Source organism: Falco punctatus (genome assembly GCF_963210335.1).
Source record: "Falco punctatus genome assembly, chromosome: 11".
Classification (NCBI taxonomy): Eukaryota; Metazoa; Chordata; class Aves; order Falconiformes; family Falconidae; genus Falco; species Falco punctatus.
This window is the reverse complement of record NC_137591.1, coordinates 20554900-20581921: the sequence shown is the minus strand read 5'-3', so window position 1 is coordinate 20581921 and position 27022 is coordinate 20554900. Positions and strand designations below refer to the sequence as shown.

Sequence of the window (27022 nt, the reverse complement as noted above, 5' to 3'; positions counted from 1 at the left end):
TTTGCCACAAAACTTTTCAAAATGAAAAAAGTAGTACAAAACCTTCTTTTTAAGGAAATAAGCTTGGCAAGAGATGAGTAAGTTACAGTTTTACAAAAACCCTGTATTTGTAAACACTCAAGCACTGCAGATATTTAAAGTTATTTCAAAATTATACATGACAATTACTGTATGCTGACACAGATGTGTTAAGAGTGGAAACTGTTCAGCATAAGCTGAACCCATGGTATGATAAATTTCAATTCATATCTTAATTTGAAATATGCAAACACATTCTGATATGCAAAAGAAAATCTCACACATTCTTACTTTTAAAAATATGGGACCTCAACACTATATGGATAAAAAAAGCTTAGGAGACCAGCTCAGTCAGGCCCTTAACTACTGTTCAAGTCAATTGGGAGATGGTCACCGCAATGTGTTTGGGTGCCCGAGTTGTAAAAAGATGTTGATTCACAAGTTTCATGTATGGATGAATGTGATTCCACTAGCATTTCAGATTGGGTGATCACTGTGATGTCTGGACTATAACTTAAATCATATCTCGGGTGTATTTCTGATAACATGGGTAAGAACCAAACACATTTTATTTAATGTAGTGAAGACTAATGCAAGCTCCCTACATTATACCATGACCTTTAAAAAGCTGATAGCAATTTATTGATTTGAAAGCCAACCCACAGAACAGACATCAGATCACAAAGTAATCTGACATCAATAAATCTACAGTAGTTGTAGTGAAAAAGTGACAGAAAAATGCTTGGAATTGAACGCTGACAGCTTTTACCAACATAATGCTTCAGGATCATACAGTTACTCTTCAAAGGGACTGTGTAAAAAGTTTTAATCCTACTTCTAATTGAGGGGAAAAAACCCACAACAATCAGTTCAAAGTAATATGAAGAAACACTATTAAAGTGCCCAAACTGTTTTTACATTCACTTAAGCCCACGTCTCTGAAAAGGTGAAATATCCTAGTCTGGAATATGTATGGTCCACTAAACTAATGTTAAAAACTTCATTACTTTAACCCACGAGTATACTGTACGATTAGTAGAAAAATCTTTAGCAGACACAAAAAAAATGAAAGATGAAACTGCAGCAAGAGAGCATGGCAAACCTGAGAGATCTATTAGTGCATAAATCTGCTTAAAAAACTAAAAAGATAGAAAGAGAGAGCTAACGAAACTACAGTAAAAGTTATGTCTTTAAAGCAGTAAGTTGTAACAGGGTGGGAAATGTTTAATATGCACATATGCCTGCAAAGGGGTCACTATCTTTCTGAAAATAAAGAGCTGGTATTTTTCACAGCATCAGATTTATGGTAAAAAGTCATAAATTGTATTTTTTAGTATTATGCTTTTCCCACCCTGGCAGAGAATAAACATGAATTTAGAAGCACAGTAGAAGTGAAAAACAAAGAAGAGGAGAGAGAGAAAGCAGCAGAGAAAGACAGAAAAGGTGATTACAGAGCTACAGAAGTGTTTATTGAGCATGCTACAGAGGTAAGCAGAGTACACACAAAATGAAATTAAACCACCGTCAAACCTCCCAACTTTGTTAGAAAATTAATTTTTAATTGTGCCACTTTCAAACTATACTGAATTTTACAATTCTAAAGATGTAAAAACTCAACTAATAGAAAATATACATGACCATTTTTTTCTACATAGATAACAGAATCTATGAATATTGAAACTAAGTACATCAATTTCAAAAAGTATTGGTCATTTAAACAGAATCAAGGTAACAGTTCAGACTGACAGAGAACTGCTTTCAAATTAACTGATCTGTAGATTCTGAGCCATGTTTATAATAAAGTCAGATCAATTTCTAAATACAAAATATTTTGAAGAGATATATTAAAACTGAATATTACAATGCAAGGTAAATTAAGACTAAAGGCACATAAACTTTGGTCCCACCTGGTTGTCAGTTTTAGAAAACTGTCACAAAATTGCCTGCAAGCATTTGCAGCAAACTTTCTTCACCACTGAAAAATACATGCACCATTTCCTGAACTAGCTTGACCAGTCTGTACATGCTCAGAAATCCACAACCATATTCCATATCTTAATTACAAACTAAAGATGGCAATATATATTGAAATGCACATAAGTCATGTCAACTTCGAAAACATCTACGAAAAATATTCAGCCACAAACAAGACATTACTTAGTGCTGACATTTATATGATACATCCCACAAGAGTGTGTACAAAAAGGTTAAGATTCCACAATGCTTTTCACGTAGGGCCCAAAGTCACAGAAGTCACTTTTTGTCCTTTAAGAAATTAATATTCTGTACCTTGTTAATTTTAACTAATGCCTACATTCATAACTGAATCTAGACCAGAACGATGAAATACAAAAGGCCTTTTTAAAAAAAGGAGCACAAAGCAAATGGTAGCAGAAATCAAGTGTCATTTTACTCTTTCAGTGTAATGCATCTTATCCAATTAAAAAGAAAATTAAGTGACAAGCCAGCAGATAAAAAAAAAAATATCTACCAAGCAGGAGAAACAAAAGCTTAACCTTTTTACACACCCCTGCCTAAACATATTTAAATTATCATGTAACAATGTGCCCCAGACAACCAAATTTGCTTTTTACTAGTTATGCAATTCCAGCAGTACTAGTTTTCCTTTTTAAGGCACGTATGTCAACTAAGTTGAAAAATTGTGGTATTAACTTGAAATCTTTTAAACAAAATGATGGTTTATCTAAACAACAGTTGAACAACAGCAGTTAATATCACTGCTTTTTAAAGTTTTTTTATTTTTTATTTTTTAAAACAACCAAGGAATGATAACAGCATGAAAAAATAAAAAATAAAAAAAACAGAAGACAAACTCTGGTCCCCACTTTCCTGAACAGTCAATAGGTGACAACACCAAACAATGCAATACACCCTCATTTTCAAACTGCCTTTTTAAATGGTTGACTTAGAGAAAGAAACTCTCAGATGGTGATTTTCTCCCAGATTGTAATTGTGAAGGTCAATCAAAGCCTGAATAGCTTCTTCTACTGTTGACATCTGAAGAAGCGCCATCTTGTGATCTCTTCTGAAACAAAATAATGGCATTAGGAACTAGAACACTAAAAGGGTTGTTCTTAATGTTCGCTACCCTCTGCGCACTTTTCGTTAAGACATGCTGCAAAAATGCATTTAGGCAGTCTTTCGTTAGAGCTACGTACAGAAAAGTTACTTACTGAAAAAATTTAAATGCTTTCACAGTGCCTCCAGTGTTGGCAAACAATGTGCGTAGATCCTCTTCTGCTACTGATGGGCTACAGACAGAAAGAAAATAAGCATAGCAAGAAATTATTACTCAGTTTGGTGTGCTGTGATTCACATTAATACTACTGGCTTACTGAGAGCCAACACTTACGGAATATTGGACAGATGAAGTGTTGCAGAAGGAGGGAATATATTTTGAAAGTTTTTTGAACCAGGCTTCTTGAAGCGATGCAGAGGTGAATTACCAAAATCTTTAGTCAGCCCTTGGTCATCAAGTCCCTCTCGAGGTAGTTGCACTGTCTGATGTTTAGACAGGGTAACCCGAATAATTTTTCCATACATTTTTTGTCCATTAAGATGGCTCATGGCTGAAAAAGACAAGCAGTTTACTCAATTCACTGTTACTTTTCAATACATTGTGGTACATCACCAAGAGAACAAGAAAAACACCCGAGCAAATCAAAGGGTCAATGTGCTAAAAGACTGGAATCAAGAACTAGGCCTGCAGAACGTGCATCAGTATTTAATTTTATTTAAAGACCATCATATGTGATTCAGCTGTTGAATTCATTTACGATATTGTGCAGGCCTTCTAGAGCAAAAGTGCACACAGTAAGATTTTGGATCTTGTGGGTAACCAGGATACAAGACACTGACAAATGTAAACATGCTTAGTTCACCTGATTTTACACAGTGTAATTTCAAGTACTTAGACTAATGGGAATATAAACAGAAAACTAATCTTACCCAGCTGTGACTGGTTTCCATCAGCCATCTGTATAAGAGCACTATCTTTCTTATTGTATAAAATCTTCACGCGCTGCACATCACCATAAACACCTTTTCAAAGTCAAAGGTAACCCAAAAGAAAAAGTTCATTTAAAGCCAGTCACCTAAGTAATATATATTGACATATCAATGGAACATTCAGACAGCAACAAGATCACTCACTCAAACTCAACACTCTCCCAAATGAATAAAGAAGATAAAGATTTTGAATAGTGAATTTTGAAAAGAATAATTTCTGATAAACCCTCAAAGCTATGTGAATGATATTAAATTAAAGACCATGCAAAATATATTAGCATGCATTAACAGAAAATCTGTGTCTATGGAGAGTTTTAAACAGCAAAAGAAAAATAGCAAAAGATTTACTATTCAACTTTAAGCCAAAGTGCTAGCTACAAATAAGAATTAAGGTGAAACAAAAAAAAAAAACAAACAAACAAACAAAAAAAACCAACCAAAATCAAATCAATAATAAAAGTATAGTGCTAACAATAACATACCGAAGAGGGTAAACAGACTTTGGGGCGTAACCATCTTTAGAAGGAGAGAAGAGCAAGCAGCGTAAGACAAGAAGAGAGAAGAGTCGAGGAAGAGCGGAGATGAACAGATCATCCATAACGAAGGGTGGTTCCCGCAGAATGGTGAGGTGGTCATGGATCATGGTTTCAAGGCGGTTAATTGGGGCAAGTTGGTCCGAGGAACATTTTGTTCAAGCACAGAAGCATGAACATAGGGAATGAAGACAGGGAACGTAGACAAAGACAAGGAGAAGGGCAAGACAGGGAAGGGCATGGGAATTTGGGTAAAGACAAGGAAAGGGAAGTTGAGCACAAAGGGAAAAGGATGAAATGGGGAAGGGAATACAGCAATGCAGAAGAAAAAAATAAGGAAGTGGGGAACAAAAAAAAAATAAAATATAGGTCAGTACATAAGAAATGCAGGAATTTGGTCAGAAAATGGTTGGTTTATGTACTGTACAAGAAAAACTGAGTAAAATGTAGTCACCCAAGACAAATATGGGTAAAGTACATTCATATCAAGAGTAAACTACAGCATTTCATCTCAACATGAAAATAAATTAACAAAAAGCATGCAATAGAAATTTTAAAATTTGAACTTTAACTGCGTAAGCATGGCTGGTTATGAAATGCAGGCAAAAAATCTTTCAAAATGGCACTCTGATCGAAAACATTTTAACATGCAAGACTGTGGATGACAAAATAGTACCAGATGATAAAAAAAAGCTTAATGATTTACAGTGACAGAGGCCAGTTAAAAATGGAACAGCTAGACTGATACAAACTTCCCACATTTCATACCAGCTTTCACAGCCATCAAAATAAATGTAAAGGACAGTAAAAATGCAAAACTAAATAAACCCTTTTTAGATTTCAGAGTTAGCAAGAAAGATACAGTTAAAATGAAAATGCTTTGCCACCATTTTTTAATTATTATTTTTTAAAGACAAATGAGAAACTGCAAAGAAAAAAATTACTAAGAGAGACTGGAAGAGTGCCTCGTCAAGATCTTTGGGAGAACCTTCAAAGAAAAATGTGTTAGACTAGTTCACATAAATTAAGACCTTAAAAATGTGAGATACAAGCATGAAATGAAACAGCAAACAATTAGAAGAAACAAAACAGAAATTCTAGTTTACGTGATTATAATTGCAAAAGAAAGCATAGCTGCTATTTTGTAAAAATAAAGCTTTCAATTCAAATGTCAAACATGCAGTAGTTACCACATTTTTTCTTAGCAAAACTAGGTAGCCGACTATCAAAGGACATTTTAAGTTGTTAGCTACCTGGGAAAACAAAAGTATTTAATAATAATGGCTTTAAAATTAACTTTGGGGGATTATTAAAAAAAAAAAAACCAGCAAAAATACTTTGAGCTTAAAATCCAAATGTAAGAGGCCAAATACAACGAAATTATAAAATACTGACAAATGAAGTGTGACTAAAGAGGAAAAACAAAAGCAAAATTGTTTCACTGACCTCTTCATTTAAATTGCTAACCAGGAGCACTGTATTGCCACCAGCTGAAACTCCAGGCATTCCCACACGGCCAGCAGCAGCAGCTGCAGCTGCAGCAGCAGCATTTGGAATAGCCAAAGGACTCAGAGCTCCTGGAACAGCTGCAACAGGAAGCCCTAATTTTAAAATAAAGCATATTTTACGAAATACACACAAGTCATTTAAAAAAAAAAAGTTCCTATATATCAGTACAAGTGTTGCATACAACACTACAAAGCAGACCATTCCACTGTTAAAAGTCATGCAAAGGGTTGTGAAATTAACATGAAGAAATGTGAAAAGGTTTTGTTTGATTCAAATTATTAAGTCTTCAAAGAAATGATGAGGTATAAAAAGTACTTTCTTTTCAAATAAGCAGTCTTGTACACCAGAACTGCTTCCACTGTACTCCAAAATGCTTAAAGTGTCTAGTTTATTAAAATGGTCTAAAGTAAATGTTGATCAGTAAGAATAAACTAATTGTGCTCTGCGCATCATTACATCCTTATTTTCCATCACCCTTTGAGATGCATTCCTTACTTCAATGCGGTGCTTCAGACTAAATATACATACTGCAGTTGGTCATGTGAAAAGGCCTATGGATCTCTCAGAGTCTCAACATAAATGAGGGGAGGAGGCAACCTTCAAGATTCAGGACAGCACCACTGACTATGCTCAATGACTTTTGTAATCCAATTCCATGAAGCAGCATGTTACCATTAGCTAAACCTTCAGCTGTGCTTTAACTTTTCTTCTTCCAAGGAAATTCAGATCCTGTAGAGACCTGCTGGTTTTGCCTGGTCAGGTCACTGGGGTGTTAGGCAAGCATGCTACCCCCAGGATCTGTGAAAAGTTCTTGTGATCATATGCACGATACATAGTGTATATAGGAACAGCTTTCTCGTATTTGATCAACATTTTATTTGAACATTTTAAAGAGTCCAGTAAAACCACACTGACAAAGAAAAATGTGTGAAAAACAATAAAGAAATATAACTTCAGTACTTTATTTTCTTTAACTGCAACTGGGTTCTCAGATTTCAGTATTTTGGCAAATTTTCTAATGTTTAGATGATCATACTAAACTAATCCACCTTTTGAGCAATCTTCCAGTATGCCAGGCAGACAGTCTAAATATAACCTTTACACTAAGTACTTAAGGCTACTTTCCTTCCTATGTTAAGTTTTATTTTAAAGGAAGTAACAAGAGAAAAGAAATTCTTCAGTTTCAGCCAATGCCCAAACGCTAAGCAGATAATAATACATTCAACCATTAATTTAAAAACATAATAATCCAAGACTTAGTATCCAAAGAGAACAGAAGGGGGAAGTAAGTAAGGTTACAATGTTGGGGTTTTTTTAATTTCCCGGGGGAGGGGGGAGGAGCAGGGAAGCGGGCACAGAAGACAGAGAGACAGATTTTGTTGGGCTGGCCAAACGACCCCTCAAACTGGACGGGATATCCATCACTACTTTGCAATAGTGCTTAACAGTATTACTGATCAAGCACTGAAAAATATTTTCTAGTCATTTCCTGTCAAAGCACATAGAGAAGAAAAAACAGTAAGTGTTCTAAGAAAGGAAATTAAAGATAAGGAACACTGTCTGATAAAGTTTAAAAGATTAAAAATGTTAGTATTCAGGGATCAAACCAGAAGAATAGAAAGTTCTGAGTAATGACAATTCTAGCCATCTCTCATGCCACAAGATAAAGGGCAAATCTACGCGCATCAAAAAGTATGATCTTTTATTGCATTATATGTGCTATTTGTGGGACTGTAATACATAAAAAGAAGGGAAAACCCAAACTTGCTTTTCTCCTTTCCACCCTGCAAAAACACTTAATAGATTTGAGACTGTATTAGATAGTCTGTGGGAACTGCCAGTTACATTAAATAGGCAATGAAGTGACATATAATATGCTTCATCATGTAAGCGAAGCACTAGCTACCTGGCAGTTAGGAAAGCACTCCTCCCAGGTATGCGACTGTATGAGCATACGTTATGAGGGCTGTGCTAGGTCTTCTACCAGAGAACACAGAAGTAACACTAGCTGTCAGACAAGGCACATGAAATTAGATGGACCATTGCTAGTCCAAGCACAGCAAATTTGTTTCTCAAAATCCATTTTGTGAGGAAGTGTAATATTCTATACTTACGTATATTAATAGCAAGACCAAAATCCCACATAAATATGATGCATGTTTTTGCTGAAGAGTATAGCTTTAGTTTCAAGAAAAAACAATTAATAAAGGATGCTGTTAAAGTAAGTACCCCTGTGGAAGAAGGAAGTTTATTCCCAAAATCAGACTGTAACACACAGGGAAACCTGTGAACAATAAATTAAACTCCTCAAACAACTTTAAAAGAATCCAGTTCTGTTCTAAAAATTAAGTCTTGGAAATGTACTTCTGAGTGCTTTGTATTACACAGCTGAACATCACGTTTATTTACACTCGGGTACTGCAGAGGTCATACAGACAGAAATGTGAAGCATGACAGTAAAGTCTGACAGACGTCCACCTGAAGGGAAACACTTACTTTATACTGGTCAACAGCAATCATTTGGGTATTAGGAAAATGCCAAGATACCAGGGCATTTCAAATCATCTAGTGTGCCTAGGCACCTCTCCCTAACCTTAGAAGCTTTAAGCCAATCCAGCATTTTTAAGAATAAAGGAACCTAAAAATGCTTAGTGAAGTTTTTATGGCACTTTCAAAAGGTGAACAGAGCATAGCTGAGTAATTCATACTTTAAAAGGCAAAATTCTTCACAGCATCAGACTCCATACAGGACATTCTTTTATTTAACCTCTTGAAGAGGTTAAAAACAAAGATTAATTCAATACCATTCATACCAAAATATTTTCAGTTATTATCCCTTGAGATAGATTAATTTAATAAGAACCTTAAGAAGGGGCATTAGTGGAAAGTGCCTGTAAAGAAAGCCAGCAATGACAGCAAGGGATAAAGCTGTTGTGGATAACCACAGCAACATATTTCCAGCTGAAATATTAAACAAACATACTGGTGTTAAAGGATTATTATGTATTGGTATTTGCAATTATAAGTAGTCCTTAGTTAAAATCATGTGTTTGTTGCGGTTCCATGTAATACAGTTGCTGTTTATTCAAAGGTGCTTTTTTCGCTAAGATCTCCTGTAACTTGGGGTTAGGGGGTAGAGAATGTGTTTATCTTTTCATATGTGAGATGAAAAAAAGGAAAAAAAAATATCAACCATCTGCTTCTGATAATTCATTTGAAACCAGCCCATTCTGTCCATTAGTGATTTTCTCCTTCTTTCAAAAGATAACAAGACTCATTGAAAAGATGTCCAATTTACAGTCTCAAAGATTTCTGACACCTTATTTCATCACAGCTGAGGGTGTAGTAGACGAATGAGTAATGATGCATGCAGGCTATGATCATCTATTTGATTGATACATTTCTAACCAATTACATAGCATGCAAAGACCTCATTTCTTGAAAAGGTCAGACAAATTACAAATCCACAGAAAAAAAAATTCTGTTTCTGTAGATCTCTACTGCACTATGACTTGCCATTCTGATATAAGCAAATAAAAAAAATAAGAACAACTTGTATTATGATTATTAGTTATCATGCAACATGCTGCTTCAATATTTGAGGACCTATCTCAAACTCTTTAGGAATGTTAGCTGCTTTTTCAGCATGATCAACCAGCATTAGAAAGCTTTGTCACTAGCTTTGTTTCAGCTTCCAACAATTACAGATAACAGTTTTTTGCTTTTTCCAGATATTAATGAACACATACAAATATCACACACCTTTTTCCTAGCCTTTTTAGGTCTTTTTACTTAATAAAGTTTAAACACAGCATGTCACCTTATTTATTCCCCCTCAGTGTATCTTTTTGTATGACCTCTGACATGCAAATTAGCAATGCCATTTTAATAAGAGGCAAATTAAAGCTACACTAAAAATATATGATGAACTTACGTGTGAAAACCATAGGCAGTAGTAGTCATCTTAATGATGACTTAATTAATACATCTTAATGCATGTATTCATAACTGCGACTGAGAACCAGATTTAGTCCCTAGTCCTGTTATGAACCCTTTTTGTGGCTTTACGTCAAGTAACCACCATCTCTCTTTTTCTACTTGTTACTGGCCTACTTCCTATACTCCGCCTGAATGGGTTTTGGGAAAAATAGCAGGTTCTTTAAAAATCTCTGCCTAACAGCTTATAAAGCTGCAAGTGTTACTACACTACATCATAAAGTTATGTTTACTGAGGAGAAGGGTTAATTCCATCCAGAAGGAAATAGAGATATGTAACAGTTTAGTATTAATGCAGGTTTAAACACCAAGACTAGTAAGACTCACATCTTGTCACTAAAATTCAGCTCATTAAATTGTTAAACCTAAACCGCACTTCTGACATATGAATTAGTGTACTGTTCAAAAGCCAACATCAAAAGAGCACCCAAGTTGTACAACTATCCAGCATGTAACAGCATAACATAAGCAAAAGTCAGAACTGAGTCCTTGCCACAGTTTCTGTTAGTAATCTCATTAGATACATACAAGAGAACAGCCACAGCACGAATTTTAATAATGCCACAGGGTCAACTTATGGTACTCTTTTTGAGCTTCCAAAAGAACCTGAAGAGCATGACATTAAGCTCAAAATGGAGCTCCACTCCTTCATGGAGAAACATGCCCTTTGGGAACCATCTGTGAATAGGGCATGGCAGACACTCTGAAGATATCTTTATCAACATTACAGAAATAAGAATTCTGAAGCATATAAAAAGAAATAAAATATAAGATAAAAGGAAGAAGCAGGAGGAAGGTCACTGCTATCATTCTGCCATATTTCACACATCACGGTTTGCAAACCTCCATCTTGTAACTCTGAACTTTCAAGCGTTCTCACTCTTCTGAGTATCTGAGTAAAAACACAGCTATAAATTGCACATGCAAGCATCCACTTAGGCTCTTCTGCTTTTTCTATCCTTTGTCCTTTCTTGTTTACATAATTTCTGCCTTTACATTACATTTTCTGCCTTTTTGCACAGAATATAGCCCCAAATGGGAACCCTGATCTTCCATATTCAAAATGCACCATTTCCATTTTGACAACTATCCAAACAGCTACAGCACCAACAGTACTATGCAGCCTTCTTGGTTTTTTTCACCTGTAGAGCTCAAATTCTGTAAAAGCAAACAAAGGCATCTAGAAAAAAAATAATCAAAACCCAAGCAACAATAACAAAAACAAAACAAAAAAAATACCATTGTATAATCAATCCCATTTGACAAATGATGCAGTTACAATATATCAAGCTCACCCAACTGGCCACAAGCAGAGTTAAAAAATATGTACCGGGCTCCTTTAAGTATCTTTCCAACAATGAACACTTCTACAGAGGAAAAAACTAACCCTGATACATAATCCCCACTACTCATCAAAATAAACATGACTGACTTCACTGATCTTCTGAAAATGTTTCACAGCTGCAATGGAAGTTACTCATATAGTGTACCTTTTATCTTTCTGCTGCTTGGAAAAAACAGTGCATTTAAAGAGGTCCATCCAGATAGCGAGAATTAAAATATTTAGTTAGCTAGTATGACTGACATCTTCATAATTTTACTAGAAAACCCCTTTAATATAGGCAAAAGAATGAGTATGATTAAAATCAAAAGGCTACAAAACTTACATAGCTTAGTACACAAGAATTACAAAAGCATCTAAGTGATTTTCAACCCTAAAGCACTAGAACATACAGTCCACTAAAGCTAACGTCACTTGGATAACTACAACAAGAAGAGTATCCCCAGTTATTAAATATATTCAATGTGATGCAATGATCCAAGCATCCTCAGAGTATGATCCCACTATGCCAAGCAAATTAAATCTACTAATTGCATGCATGCCATCATCAGCCTTACATACAAAAAAAGTATGTTAGTAAGCCTGAGACTGGAAAACAACTTCTCAGGAGTCAGGATAATGTCACAGTTACACAAGAAAATGCTGCATTTGGCACTGTTTTATATATCATGAATCTTTAACCTTCTCCTCTCCCAAATCCCTGCCTTACAACACCTAATATGATGGGACTCACATTAATAAGCAGCTTCTTCACTTTCTTTTTGCCTCCTTAATACTCATACTGCAGCCCCATGTCTACATTCTAGCCATTAGATGCTAACAAAAGAATTACTAAATGCCTCAAGGGTGTGATCCACAGCACTCATCTCTATGGTGTCAAAACTTCTTCACAAACACTTACCCATCTTCCCTATCCATCCATGAAATGAAAGACGACAGTTTTTAAATGATGGGAAGTTAAAAGAGAAAAAAAAGTTAGCTAGAGGTTCTTCAGAAACTTTATATAGATTCTTATGGTATTTTTTACTTCCAAAACTTCTGCTGTAGCTAAAAGTGATACACCATTTTGTGAGTCGTACTGGAGGATGTGAATTCAAGCACTCCAAAATCTGCAGGAAGTGGATGTGTATGGAATTTACCACTAGACATGAAACGTATCCTTCAAATAATGTGAATTTGGAAAAGGGTAGATATAGCACAGCATTCAGAAGCCTTAACTACTATATTCACCCTTTATTCTGGGCTCACATCATTCACTAAGTGCTTCTAACTTCTGTAACACAGGAGAGCAAAGGCCTCTTTACTGCATTGACTTATTCCAAGTTGTCCCACCTTGTACAAAAAACAAAGCATGAAATCTATGCTGTTCTTCAGTTTCTTTAGAAGAAAAACGGGAAAGAAAAAAGTAAGAAAAAAAGACTGAGTGGAAAGAAAAATAATCACAACATAATAAATCACGTCTTATAAAAGTCATGAGATTATGTCTGACTGAAAGGTGTTCTCACCAAAAATAATACCTGACAGAATAAGGAATAAAACTTAAGCAATGAATTGTGATAAACTAAAAAAAATTACAACTATCTCCCAAAGCATGCACTAATTATTTTGCTAATGGTCAGAACACACATTTCTCTGTAACTTTCTCAGAGCATATCACCTTCAGATTAACTCAAAAGCTAACAGGATATTAGAACTCATGTACCATCGCACTAGAAGTGCAACTACAGATTTTGTTCCTTTTATTTACAGAAATCATACCAGCACACTTTTTTTTTCCACCAGCAAAAGAGCATACTCTTTCCTCATTGAAAGGAACACCGACAAAGTTGTATTTTTATAAACTGATATTACAAATAAGCATTTGCATGAATGAAATGTGTAAATCTCATTAAGTCCATTATAAACTTGGGTGGCAGGGTGTTCAGTAGCATCTAACAGGAGCTATAAAAGAAGGGAGGACAGATTTGGAAATAAAAATAGAATTAACTTGACTTTTCCTTATACTTTGTGCATTTCTCATTATGTCATGCATATCTTACTCATTCTGAAGACAATCTAATTGTGTTACTACAACTCAGATCACAATATAGACTGAAGCCTGAATGGGATTTTGGACACTATCACACAATTTAAGATCTTTAATTCTTAGAAGGATTAACAAGTATTTTCATCAAGTGACTTTGCAATACAAGAGAATCATACCTAGAAGAGAGGTCTCCTTTGCAAAGGCTGCAGCAATAGCTGGGTCCAGCGCTGGCTGTCCATCACCAGATGGGAGATCAGGACGAGTGTAGTCCCTGCTTTTGTCGTTGTTGTACTTGACATTCAAATTCACCAATTTGGAAAAATCAATCCGTAGGGTACAGCAAGCATTATAAATATTTTGACCATCTAAGGCCTGGAAAAGGGAGTCAATTTATTTACAAAATACACAATACAGGTTGGTTGCACAATTTTATTTTATTTTTAAACCCAAGGTCAGCGTATAGGCATTTATCTGTCTTGCTGTCTAGCTTAAAACCAATTAAGATTAAAATGCATTAATCTCTCTTAACATGATTCCAGGAAGCTCAGTGTTTACTTCTCTTACCTAGAAATGGGTTATGCATGAAAGCGGCAAGAGACATTTTAATGCAGTCAAACTTTAAAGTTAGTCTGTTGAATATAGTTAATTAACACATATGCCATAGTACAGCTTTAATTCGGACATAATGCCAAAAAAATTTCTCAAAGAAGAAAAATCAAAAATCACACCAGTACTCTCACACAGAAAATGGACCTGAAGAAAATAAAAAAAATAATAGCATTAAATACCAGGTTAGCCAGCTATCTGTTGAAGCAGATTATTTACATTGTTCCGGCATGTTTTCCTTCTCCCTTTAAAGGTAATTAGTGCCAAAATTGTAAGAAAAGCAACTTTTATCTCCTAAACTGATGTTACTGACACCTTTTTAAAAAATCCCGTTTTCAGAATTAATTGGTACTTCTGAACAGATGCCTATTAACAGTAAAATTCACATGAACTCTTAACATGACACCACTTAGAAGTATATGAAAAGACTCTCTAAAATGGCCTTACAACATGTTTTGTCCATCTTCATTATATATGAGGTAAATTGATATACCTGGACTTTATTCTATTCACATTTTGGCCATATCTTCCTTTCACTTGAAACACTAACAGCTACATATGAGAGATTAAAAGAAACCAAAAACTTTTGTAACTAAGAAATTCTAGGCAGTGAAATACAGCTCATATTAATCCATTCAATCAAATCAGTATTTTAAATATAAGACTACCTTATGTATACACATGGCAAAAAACCCAAATAAATCGCACTTTCAAATACAAAAATCAGATCTCTTGTTTCTCTTGATTAATGACAGACTGAAATGTACCACTTCTGGACCCAAACTAGCTTCTTGCACAGCTAGCTTGGTTACATCTGCTAAGTACTCTCCAACACATTCCAGTTCTGGTAGGACTTACTATTTTGAGTTAAGCACTGCACGAACTAGCACGCCTGCTGGGATATGGAAGCAACATAGCTATTTTCACACAGTGATGCATCTGGAAAGTGAACATCCTGCAGACACCCCTCTGCTAGGGCTGGACCAGCAAGGCTGTCCCTTCCTACAAACACGTACTATCACAGCTGACTTCTCTGGGGCTCATGAAATCACTTAGAATAAATTACCACCATTAGCAGTCAATGTATAAGAATAAGTAAGGCAGTATCATTAGAAATTCCAAATAATGGGAAAATAAAATCACACCAAAATAAAGTATAGAAACCCGTCAATCTACACATCGTCTCAACAAATACTTAGCAATTTAAAAGGAAACTCCTGTGCTTGAAACTCAACTTCAACAATGCTTTATACAGTCCTGGCAAAGCAAAATCTACTGTCCTGATTCACAGAATACAAACTGAGGATTGATTTTGTATTGTTGGGTGGGGTGTGTGCCACAATTACAGAATACAGAATTTTCAAGCTTTTATACACAGTCGCAAAGCAGAATCCAAGACTCCTAATGTTGGGAAAAGAAGCTCACTTGAACACCTGAACATCTAAGAGAATCAATCAATCACTTTTAGAAGACTTCTTACCTTCTAATATCCACTAAGATACAGATTAAAGGTGGGCCTGAGCTTACTTATTGCCAAAGACAATGCCATTGCAATCAAGGAAATACCGAGTTTTCTTCATTATGTGAATGGGTATGAATGAGGCCAAAATGCAGTATCCTTTAGCTCTGTCCAATCACAGGACCATGACACAAAGCTCTAAGTCTTTAAAACATAAGATTCATATTACCCCTCTGTGTGGTGTCTATAGACACGCTGATTTATGGCTGGCAGAAGGCTGTTAAGTTGATGAACATCTTTTAGTCTTAAAAAGTACAGAGGTTTTGGTTTGCTAGTTTCCAGAGTAGTCAATGTTTAATGGGAGCCAAATAAGTAAGAAAAACTTAAAACTGAAACCACAAAACCTCCTCTTTCTAAGAAATTCAGAAGTGACCCAAAGTACATACAAAAGAATGCTGCACAAGAGAAATCCCTTGTAGTTGTGACACATTCTGAAAGAACATCCTGAACTGGAAAGGAAGGACTGTTAATGAGGACTGTAGTCACACCCTGGGAAAGGCTCTTGCCACAGATCAAAACAGAGTAACAGAAAAACCCTCATCCCCACCCCCCTCTACCAGCAGCATCATACACCTCTAACAATGCAAAAAAATTACCAGCAACTAGGGTTTTTTCAAGATTAACTGTTCACATGTGAAGTCACAATTGAGAACGTCTGTCCTTGAGCTCCTTGTTATATGGCAATAAGGGAATGTGCAACAAACCCTCAAATTGTTCCTCCCAAACAGACATGCTGCAAAAAGTGAGAAGACAGTAGGCATACCATTAGTGAATGTATGTACAGACATCACCTCAAAGAACTCTAGTTACTGGTAAGAAACATCTTTCTTTGAGCACTTATCTATACATACATTCACATGTGACAAAGTACCATATCACGCACATGCCAAACCAAGGAGATCAAGTATCATGGGACCCGTCTACGAAATGTGAATATCATGCTTTGTCTTGCCTGTGATGGCAAATCCATTACTTAAGCTTTGACAACAGAAGCATCTAAACTTACGTCATCATGCAATACTAACAGTGTAATGATACTGAATCACTTCCAGGCCCCTGCCTTTCCTCCCTCCTCCTTGTTACTACAGAGTACCCTCTTCCTGGACTTTCCCAAGGTGGAAAATCATTCTGATGAGCGGCTCACCTCCTGCCAAGAGCTTATCAGCAGATTCCTGAAAAAATACGTTGTGGTGCATAGGAGCACCGAAACAAGATGGCTAGCAAGAACATTCAGAAGACCAACAGAAAGCAGTGGTAAAAGAACAAACAAAAATCCCTTTCTCAATTCAGGCTGACACATAATCCAAGGAGAGGGGCACATGTCTGAACTGACACAATGACCTCAACTCCACAGTGCAAACACACCATCATCCCTACTCATTCCTCTGTGTGACACTGATTGTTTTGGGGAGAGAAAAAAACCCAGCAACCAAAAAACTCCTCACACCAAACAAATGAAAAAGAAGATGACTCCCAATAACTGAGTATACTGCATGGTTCTACATCAGCTACAGCAGTTAAGAAAGGGAGTAAACAAGAAATAAAGAAAATCACAATCCCCGACACTACTGAAAGCTCCACAATACAGGAGCTGGCTCTGAAGAGGCTAGCACTCTAGACAACTACTACACTAGAAACATTCTAAGCATTTATAAAGTGTCTTAACAACTGAGGTTATTTTCACAAAGAATCCAAAGTCTGCTCATGTCTCAAGGCATCACTGAAGGCAAGAATAAGCAAGGCCTAACAACACAGAGAATAGCAGAAATAGCCTAGGAAGTCTTAAGGATCCAGAACAGAGAGCTATGACTGCCTGTCACAGACAGTAAAAAATGACCATACAGGGAACGTCGACAAAAGGTGGAGGCCTGCACCATAAACCATAATATTTTCCCATTTCTAAAAACTAATGTCAAACCACCCTCTTTTTGCTCATAGCAGCCAGGAGGATGAAGAGACGAGAACTGCTGACTTAGAAAAGATCCCACAGATTAAGAGGTGAAACAAGAGACTGTTCCAATCTAAAAAAGAAAGAGGAAAAAAAAAAGACGACAAGAAAAAAGAAATCGAATTCAATAAACAGTTACAATATTTTCTCCTGCTGCTACTGTAACCAATGATACACAAGCTTTTCTGCAGAACGAACAGTAAGAATCTAGTCAACATGGACTACTGACAGTAGGATCTCTCATTTCCCAATGTGATTGTGGATGTTGAGAGAAGTGATAACAGCAGCAAAGGTGATCTCAGATGACAGAAGTACTATACAAAGTTACAAAACGTAACATCCTGAATGACTGATGCAGCTTCCTGCAGATAAGAGTCTGATCTATCGGCAGGCTCTGAAGCGGATAAAGAACATTCCTAGAATCATTTCTTCTCTCAGGTCTTCCTAACCTGCATGAAGAGCTTTCTGATGTAATGGATAGAATTCACTGCTCTTCTTTTTACTTTCAGTGCTGCAGATGCCTGAAAATCCTTGTGAAAGATGACCCCCTTGAAAAGTGCTATAGGAAATAGGTTTTCATGAGCTTCTCCTAAGACCTCTACAGACCATGAATCTGTGGAATGAAACCTCCCTACAGCAGATGGTCAAGGTAGTCCCCTAAAAATCAGGAAGAGATGTCATTTAGAATACTCTTTAGCTAATAGGTACATACAGTACCTAAAAAAGACAGACAAGGACGCAGTTTGGGAGACAGAAAATGATTTGACGTTTTGGTATTTTCATTCCCCAGTTCAGAAATAGAGTCCACACATTTAGCTAGCAGATATTTCTGGAGACGTATGGCTTCAAGCCACAATAGTGTATCTGTCCCTCTTTGTCAAGCACTGCAGGCACCTAAGAAGAGGATTCAAGACAGGAAATAGATCTCTAGCAGGATGAGGATAGTTTGAAAGCATTTACTGAGATCTGATAAAGAAAAATCAAATTAGAGTGGAGAGAAAGAAGTGGCAGTGAGGGACAGCACAAAAACACCACTGCCTAATGCATAAAAAAAGTATTCCTTACAAAACATACATAAGCTCAAATAGGTACCTCAAAGTAACTGCAAGTCATGTGGTAAATATCCCTTGGGAGATATGCGTCCCAAGTGCCTCCTGCAAATATCTACCTGAATGAAATTAATTTGAGACAAGTGTCTTTGATACTGGAAGTTTCTGTGGCTAAGAAACTTGGGTAAAACACACGCCTTTCTCCAAAAACAAGATATCTTTTATTTTTAATGTACTGTTCCTTGACTGAAGGACCAGTTCTGTATGTTTTCTTTTACAAAATTGGAAAATCCAGGACACAAACACTGTTGCTGCACTTTCTGGGTTTTCTGATACAAAAATCCAGCAGTCTCCCATTTACCTGAACACTATACTTACCATTTCCAAGCACAAACTGAACTCTTTAGGATTCAAAATGCCCCAAAATCCTTGATGTAATACTGATGGACAATTGCCCTGAAGCTAAGAATCTTACCTGGAGATGTCCTTGCTTTCCATTCTGGCAACAACTACCTCAAGTTCCTACTACAGATTTTAGGGCAATGTAGCCTAGCTGAGATCTTTTGCAGACTGCTACCTGTGCAGAGCCACCCTGAAGCTGTCACTCAAAACAACTGGAAAGGTGACATCCTGACTGTAGAATCAACCTCAACAAAATCTCTGAGTAGACTGTAGAATGTAGAGGTACTCTGAGTCACCTACAGGCCAAGTAAGGACCAACTGGCCAACTGTAACAAAAACTCTCAGTTAAGATTTGTGTTCTTTTTAACCCATGCTGGGTCAAGATGACAGTAATATGCTACGCAGGAATCTCGGTTAATCCTCCCTGGATTACATTAGTAACTGCCAATACTGAAGATTTGGCAAGAGTACTTTTGGTGCATTTACACAAAGACAACGTTCTGGATTAGTCAGCTGTTCAGACTGAAACACTGGCACACTATTCTTTCTATGGTATACCAGATTACTGGTATTCAAATATATAACTTTGCTGCTTATGCTGACGGTACTGATTTTTACTATGAAAATGAGCTATCTGTGATGCTTAGAACATCTCCTTATGCATACAGACATCACTTTCTGTTTCACTGGGAGAAGCACAGTAGTTCAACGTGCTTCACTGTTGCACATTCTCAGTACTTTCTCCAACCCGTGGCTAGACTGCTGCATGGCACAGAACCTGGAGTTTGTAGTCTTCACCTTTACTTGCCAGTGTAACGAACTATAATGATCCAATCTGAGGGCGGTGATGAAATATCAGTCAGTATAGCCATAATCTACTTTTACAGGAAATGAGTTTCTCACAAAGCAGGTGGAGAAGGAATGCAATTTTTCACTATTTGCTCATTCAAATAGCAAAAGTGGTCCCAATAGAGCTCGAGGCTTTATATTGTACATTCTTGTCAGTGTCACCATTTTCTCACAACCTTCAGATGAATAGCATCTCTCCTTGGTACTTTCATCAATTGAGTTTTTCAAACTGCTCTTTAACTTCCTTAATAAGTCTTCAATTTCTATTAAGGCCACATACTGATTTCCTGTGAAGAGTGCCAGTAGCAAATTAAATTCCCCTATTATCTTCTATAGTAACAACTGATGGAAAACAAATTGGAAACTTCTTTACTCTTTTACCATGCTTTTAATTTTGAACTCCATGCAACTTAAGTGTAGCCACCACATCCTCTTGCTTCTAGTGGATTTCCAGGTGTATTTTAACAGGAGGTTTTTCCAACATCTATTTCTTTCTTTTATATATTTTTGTTTTGGTGGCACTTCCGTGTTTTACCACGGTAGCTCAACCGTAAGAACTGTACCTGTTTTACTCTATTTAGCTTGGGAGGGTAGCATGAAAATCAAACCTTCCATGAGATTTAGCATTCTTCAATACTTGCAGTCGATATTACTCTTAGCAGTTTGTCTACTTACATATAGATTGGTTAAAATACAAAACTATAAACCTAAGACCATTTCAAGTTGTCACTACAATAGGCTCCAAGATCACTCTGACAATGACTGTACACACAGGAGTCACTGTTATTCAATGAAGTTTAGTCATTCACACATGAGTTACCACTACAGCAAACACCTACCCTCATCAAAACATGCAAAACTGGAGAAACAAATACATGCCCCCCCTTTTTTTTTTTAAATTATGACCGATACACTATTCCATGAGCTAGTATCAGTTTGTCAGAAGTCAACAACAGCAAGAATTTATGTTCCTTTCATACTTTTACATACCTCATCTGTTATTTTGTCACTCTTTATAATACCTTTCTAGAATTACACTGGTAATTTTCAAACCACTACAGTCCATTTCACAGATGTCATCTTTACATTTTATCTTCTGACAAAATACGTAAAACTCAAAACTAAGTCGAAAGATTTAGCGCTTGATGTTGCATTTTGCTTCAAAAATGCACTTTAAAAGCAGCATTAACATATATTACTGAAAAATAACTTGCCAAACACAAATCAAGACTGAATTACAACATTCCAAAATAAACACATCAGCATCCAACTGTTTATCAAATATTTCAAATATGAATCTAAGTAATTCCAGTCAATTACTGCAGCAATTGTAGGTTAAAGACCTGGTTTCTGTATCACTACTTAAAACCTGAAACACTCATTCCATCCAAGCAAAATTTTATTTATTAGTGACAGATATGCATCTCCCTCTACCCTGAAACATAATCTAATATTTGATACTATTGATGTCTAAAAAGGATATCCCTAGTTTAAATTGTACTCCAAATCTACAACTACTTCCAGACAGATTTTCAGGAGTAGATTATCTTAAGTAAATCATCATAAATCAAGTTGCAAATCTTCTTGTCTCTGGCTAACTTTACTTTTCTCAATAGCATGAAAACTTAACACTGTTTTTTGAAAAGGTCTCATTTTTTGCAATTGCCTGTCTTGACCACCTCAGGTTTTTTTAATGAATACCTAGTATTTCATTAGGTGGCAACAATAAAAATGACCATCCTCCACCATTTAACAAAGGTCTTTATTTCAAGATAGTCATCACTCATTACAACAGAAAACTAAGCCTATTTTTACTTTCCTCTACTAAGAGATACTCACTGCCAACTTGGTCTGAAGTGCAAGCTTTTCACTTTTCCTAAGTTCTCAGCTATTCTGTTGACCCATGGGCAACCAGGAGCTTCTATGCTGCCAAGACACACTTAACCAGCACATCAATTTTAATCAGACATTCACACACCCAGACTGCATGGGAAGTTTTGATAATACAAATTCGTTTCATCAGTCTCTTGAAAAAAATAATAATAATAATAATCATAACCATCTAGCTTTTCCCTTTGGTTCTACTTTTCTACTGCCATAGATATGAACATATGCCATTCAATTAATTCAAAACATCTGGTCTAGATAACATGCTGTTGATCTTTGTTGTAATTTATCCATAGGCTCTCTTCTGCTATAATGAATAAAACCAGTTACCGGTTCTTGCCTCTCCTACCCAGGATAGGAGTTTCCAATAAAACAAAACTATGATCCTGCTCTCATCTTTACTGCTGCAAAGGTTTTTCATAGCATGATCCAATGAGTAAGATTGCACACTCTCTTCTGGGCATCTACGGTAATAATGAAGTCTAGATATTTTTTTTCTTGTATTTTTGTATTTATTGTAATTAAAAACTTTCACGAACTTTTATCCAATCCACAAATCCCATCTTTGTTTTGATGCTTAGAAAGTATCTACCAACAATAATCCAATGGGCTTATTAAATTTGCTGCTTGGAGTGAATTAGTTATGCATCAGCATTACATCCTACATTTTTACTTCTGGTTGACAATTTCCCTATTGCAGTCCTGCAAATTATTTAATCTCTATGCAGTCTTATTAATTATTTGTTCACAATTCTAGATTTATACAATTCTTTATACATAGTATTCTCACACACAGTATCTTTAAACACTGATTATACAAAATATAACATTAAAAAATAACTGGGAGTTATTATATGATACCTCAAAAAATTCACACAAGTGGTGGAGGAGTATGAACATTATTATGGTCAGTAATCTGTTATATTAACATTTTACAAACATTTAGAGTACAGGAAGGTCTCCAGCCTTAAAAGAGAACTACACTTACTAGTTTTGCTTGCTGTGCGTTTACTGGATCGCCATACTGCAGTAAAGCTTGAAACTGGTTATTCTTTGTGAATGTGATTATCTTCAATACAGCACCAAATTTAGAGAATATCTGCCAAAAACATTGTAAAATTTTACACACTAGTTCCTCCTAAACATAGCTCAAGTTAAAATGAAATGCGGCTTACCTGATGAAGAACATCCAGGGTTACAGGATAGTACATATTGTCAATAATTATTCTAAGTACTGGACTCTGAGCTGGAGTCACTGCACTCTCACTAACAGTGGTCCCACTAATGGGAGCATTTGTTGCCTGCACAGCCGTCACTGCCTGAAGAACAGCTTGGGCCCGCTAAAAAAAAAAAAAAAAAAAAAAAAAAAACAAACCAGAAAAGAAAAAAAAAAAAAGAAAAAAAGACAATAGATACTTTTAAATATTTCAAGATAAGTAGAAATTAATTAGCAATATCAATATAGTTAACTTCAGAAACATAAAATAGTTCATTTATGTCAGAGCTACAGACATAACACAAAGTGCAATGCAGTCTGACTCTGTGAGACAAGACAGTAAAAATGAAAACATCAATTAATCTTTATTTCACAAGGAAGGAGGGGCTTCAAACAGCACCAATATCAATCTTCCTAGTAGCAGGCTTATTGTTCTACTAGTAAGGATAAAGCAAGTGAGGATTTTGTAGGTTTCAAGACTCTTTACAGCCTTTTTTTTCTTTCCTTTAAAGAAAAAAACCAAGCATCCAACCAACAAAAAACCCCCAAGCCTACAGAAACCGTATTTATCCTATTTTTCAAGAGACTATTACAGTTAACATTTCACTGCCATTTTAATCATGAAGAAGGCTCTGATAGGAAGCAATAATGCTAAACTAAGACTTACAAACTTCTCAGTTATAACACAATGAAATAATACACAAGACTGACAAGTGTCAGAAAGTTGTATCCACAGAGAGGTGTTATCCACCCTCTTTCATAAAAAGAAAAACAAAATCCTCTCCATGTGTGGGGATTTGTTGTTTTTTAAAACACAAGCAGGGTTTTAGAAATTCAAAGGTAACCACGATGACATCACAAGAACACACATCTATGTAACTACTTCCGCTGCCAAAACTGACAGCATCAGAAAGATTAGATGTCTTTTTCTGAGAAAGAAAAAGTGCAGAAAAAAGGCTTTCCATTTAATACTTTCATTACAGTAGCCTTATGAAGCAAAACAATACAAAACAGACAAGTGAGCATGCCAGGTAAAAATAACAACCACCATAATAACGCATACCGTATTATTTTAAAGGTATTAGAGCTACTACAAAATTTCATGTCTCACAACTTACATGATACTCCTCATACTGAAACGAATCAATGAGTAAGGAAAGTGAGGGGAAAAAAAAAAAAAAAGACCTGGTGAACACTGGTTGGGAAAACAAAATTTACCTGTACGTTTAACATTCATTATCGTAATTCTGTAAAAAAATCGCTTTTGATACCAGCACATACTTTTTTTCCCTAACCTCTGAAATACACAACTCGCAAGATGGCCAGATAGTTGGCAGAGTTGCGTAATTACTTCCTACTTCTGTATGCACAGAACAAGCACGTATCAATTAAAACTCACTCCTTAAAGTGACTGGAAAAGTTTAAATTGCACAAGCCAAAGAACCAAAAGTTGTGAAGACAATTTTAACACATAATCCTTGTTAGCACTACCCCTCTATACTTATACATCATATTGCACCTAACGTGACTACATGAAGGAATACAGGACTTAACATTGGTAAATGAAGATAAAATCTATAAAATTATTATGACTGAATATTTTGTCAAACAAGTTCAAAATAACATTTATTATCATATATAAATAGTCACTTTTGAAGACATTTGAGTAGCATGCAAGGCTTTTTTCTTATTTTTGCAAAATTGAAATTAATTTTGAAATATCAGCTACACCATTTGAAGTTTAACATTTCTTTATTTCTAAATGTTGCAATGTCTGTGCAGAAAGAGTAAAACCATGCACTCATGACAGGCTGATGATTAAAGAGAATTACAGTTACAGAGGTCATTCTATTCTCAATTCTTCTGAGTTTAGATATTATATGAAACAGGGTAAGATATGTTTGTTTTAAACCTGAGTTCAAATGCTCCTCTCGGCGTTCTGATGTCTCACAGGAAAATGACGTTCACAGAATTATAAAGCTGAGATGAAAACTTAAATTGTCCCTTTCGAATCTGTTTATTTAGAGCCAACTCATTCTGAGTACGTAACTAAAAATAATCTTGGAAGCTACTATTATTGAGAAACTCAGAATAGCATAGCTTAATGGAAATTTTCCTACTTTCATTGTTTCTATGGGCCTAGCTGTTTAAAGTACCCCTTGGTTAAATATTGTTTTTCTTTTTATCTTCTTTATAACCAAGATACCTGTATCTTGCTCTAACTTTTTAATCCTATCTTTCCAGTTACATGTACTAGCCTCCTGACTACTTCGTATCTTCCAGCTTGAACATCCAGAAAAATACAATTTCAAAATTAATTTGGCTGGATGAGAAAGCTTTCAAATATAGATTAAAAATTTAAATTTTGAGTAGCGGGGGCAGACTACAAGCAGTATCTGCACCACTTTTATTTTTCCCTACAGAAAAAAAGTATCTAACCATCTCAAGTTTTATAGAATGCTTCATGAAATACTAGTTACAGAATACTTACTGCCAAGTACCTTTATATTGTTCTAAATTAAAGAAAGAGACTTGCAAGACCAGAAATATGTTAAAATTGGGTATTAACGCGTATGGTGGCATAAAAGTTAATGAAAGGTCAGCACATCCTATACGTTCAAAAGGTGGACACGTGAAGTACAAAACCCGTATCACCACAAAAGCCAGAGGACAATGTAAAGGAAAGCTTCTTAAGGGAGTATGTACACCAACTATATGTGCAGACAGAATTAATCCTCTGTTCTCTTTTATCAAAAGTAAATGAAGGTATTTTTTTTTTTATAACTGACTTTTTTGGGGGGAAAAGAAGTTCTCAATGTTTAAAAAGTACCTTTAGCAGACAAACTATCATAAGATTGTAAGGAACCAAAATGTTTAGAAAGATCATCAGGAAAATCAACACTATACTTGATCCAATCCAAGATGTCTTTCAATAGATTATCCTGAAATCGTTTTTAAAGGCAAGAGCTATAATTTTACTGTTTACATACCTTACCTAAGACAGTACACAAATAACAGCAACTGTAACTTGGTACTTACAGTGCCTTTTGTAACATCAAAAAGAAGATGTAAGATATTAACCTTAAAATAATCATCTGACTTGTGGTAAATTGATGTCTCTTTCCTCCCCCTATAATTTCTATGAAGTGGTCACCATGTTACTTTTGGTAATCTTCCTGTTCTACTAAAACCAGACATGTATCTATATTTATTGTGAAATCGGTTCTGCAGAAGCAAGCATAGAACATTTTTTTGTTATTAAGAGTATTTGTCTCTACAGTGATCATATTAAGGTATCCTTCTCCAAGAAAAGCAGATCACATAATCGGTGCTACCAAAGTGATCATTCAAAGCACTGAAATGGAGGCATTGGCATTAGTTATTATCACTAGGGAAAATCAAATTGGCATTAGAATTTCATGTGTCAGAATGAGAAAGTTAATTTTTTCATCCTACAGTCTCTAAACAGAGATTAAAACTTAATCTATGAAACAAACTTAAAAGGCACTTCAAAATCTTTTTCCTTTTACATTAAGGAAACATTAACAAAATTCATTGTAATGTAAAGATCACACAAAATGAAAATACCTTTCAATGTCACAAAATGGAATGATCATAGGTAAGACTACAGCAGTGTTTGAATGTGAACAAAACCAAACGATTTAAACGTATACCACATGAGCCAAGAACCCATGCTATGCCTCTTCCAATTGTGTGCGCTTGTAATACTACAGAACAGTAAATATACCTGGTTAAGTGTGTTGTCAGTCTTCAGTTCTTTATGATTGGAATACTGGATATAAATAGGTTGGTTACGAAGATGGGGTGTCACAGCAGAGTAGTAATTAACCATAGTGATAGCTGCTTCTTCTGTAGCAAGTTCCAAAAATGCCTGTAATTAAACAGTTGATTTTCAGTATTTACAAAGCAGATAATCTTCATATTAGCAGCATATAAAACACACTTAAAGGGTTTGGTAACATTTTAACAAATATCAGTCTTCAGAAGATGTCATTCTCTACATATCAACTTTATTTGCTAAGCTATTTCATCTCTAAAAATTCATCTGTGAAGACGCAGAACTAAATATACA

The 27022-nt window shown here is 35.6% G+C and overlaps 1 protein-coding gene across 6 annotated transcripts in view; it reads right to left on the bottom strand.

Moving 5' to 3' along the window:
- Window positions 1-1556: 1556 nt before the first annotated feature.
- PTBP2 (polypyrimidine tract binding protein 2) overlaps window positions 1557-27022 on the bottom strand; it is a 53528-nt gene continuing 28062 nt past the window's right edge. For 2 of the 6 annotated variants that reach the window (XM_080407492.1, XM_080407497.1), the window contains 10 exons: window positions 26678-26821; window positions 22889-23053; window positions 22702-22812; window positions 13630-13825; window positions 6027-6181; window positions 4530-4563; window positions 3988-4080; window positions 3392-3608; window positions 3213-3290; window positions 1557-3064 (listed from right to left, as the gene is read on the bottom strand). In XM_080407492.1, coding sequence (XP_080263618.1) covers window positions 2932-3064; window positions 3213-3290; window positions 3392-3608; window positions 3988-4080; window positions 4530-4563; window positions 6027-6181; window positions 13630-13825; window positions 22702-22812; window positions 22889-23053; window positions 26678-26821 — 1326 coding nt within the window. In that variant the 3' untranslated portion in view covers window positions 1557-2931. The remainder of the gene's footprint in view (window positions 3065-3212; window positions 3291-3391; window positions 3609-3987; window positions 4081-4529; window positions 4564-6026; window positions 6182-13629; window positions 13826-22701; window positions 22813-22888; window positions 23054-26677; window positions 26822-27022) is intronic. The other 4 variants (XM_080407493.1, XM_080407494.1, XM_080407495.1 and 1 more) reach the window with 4 other exon arrangements.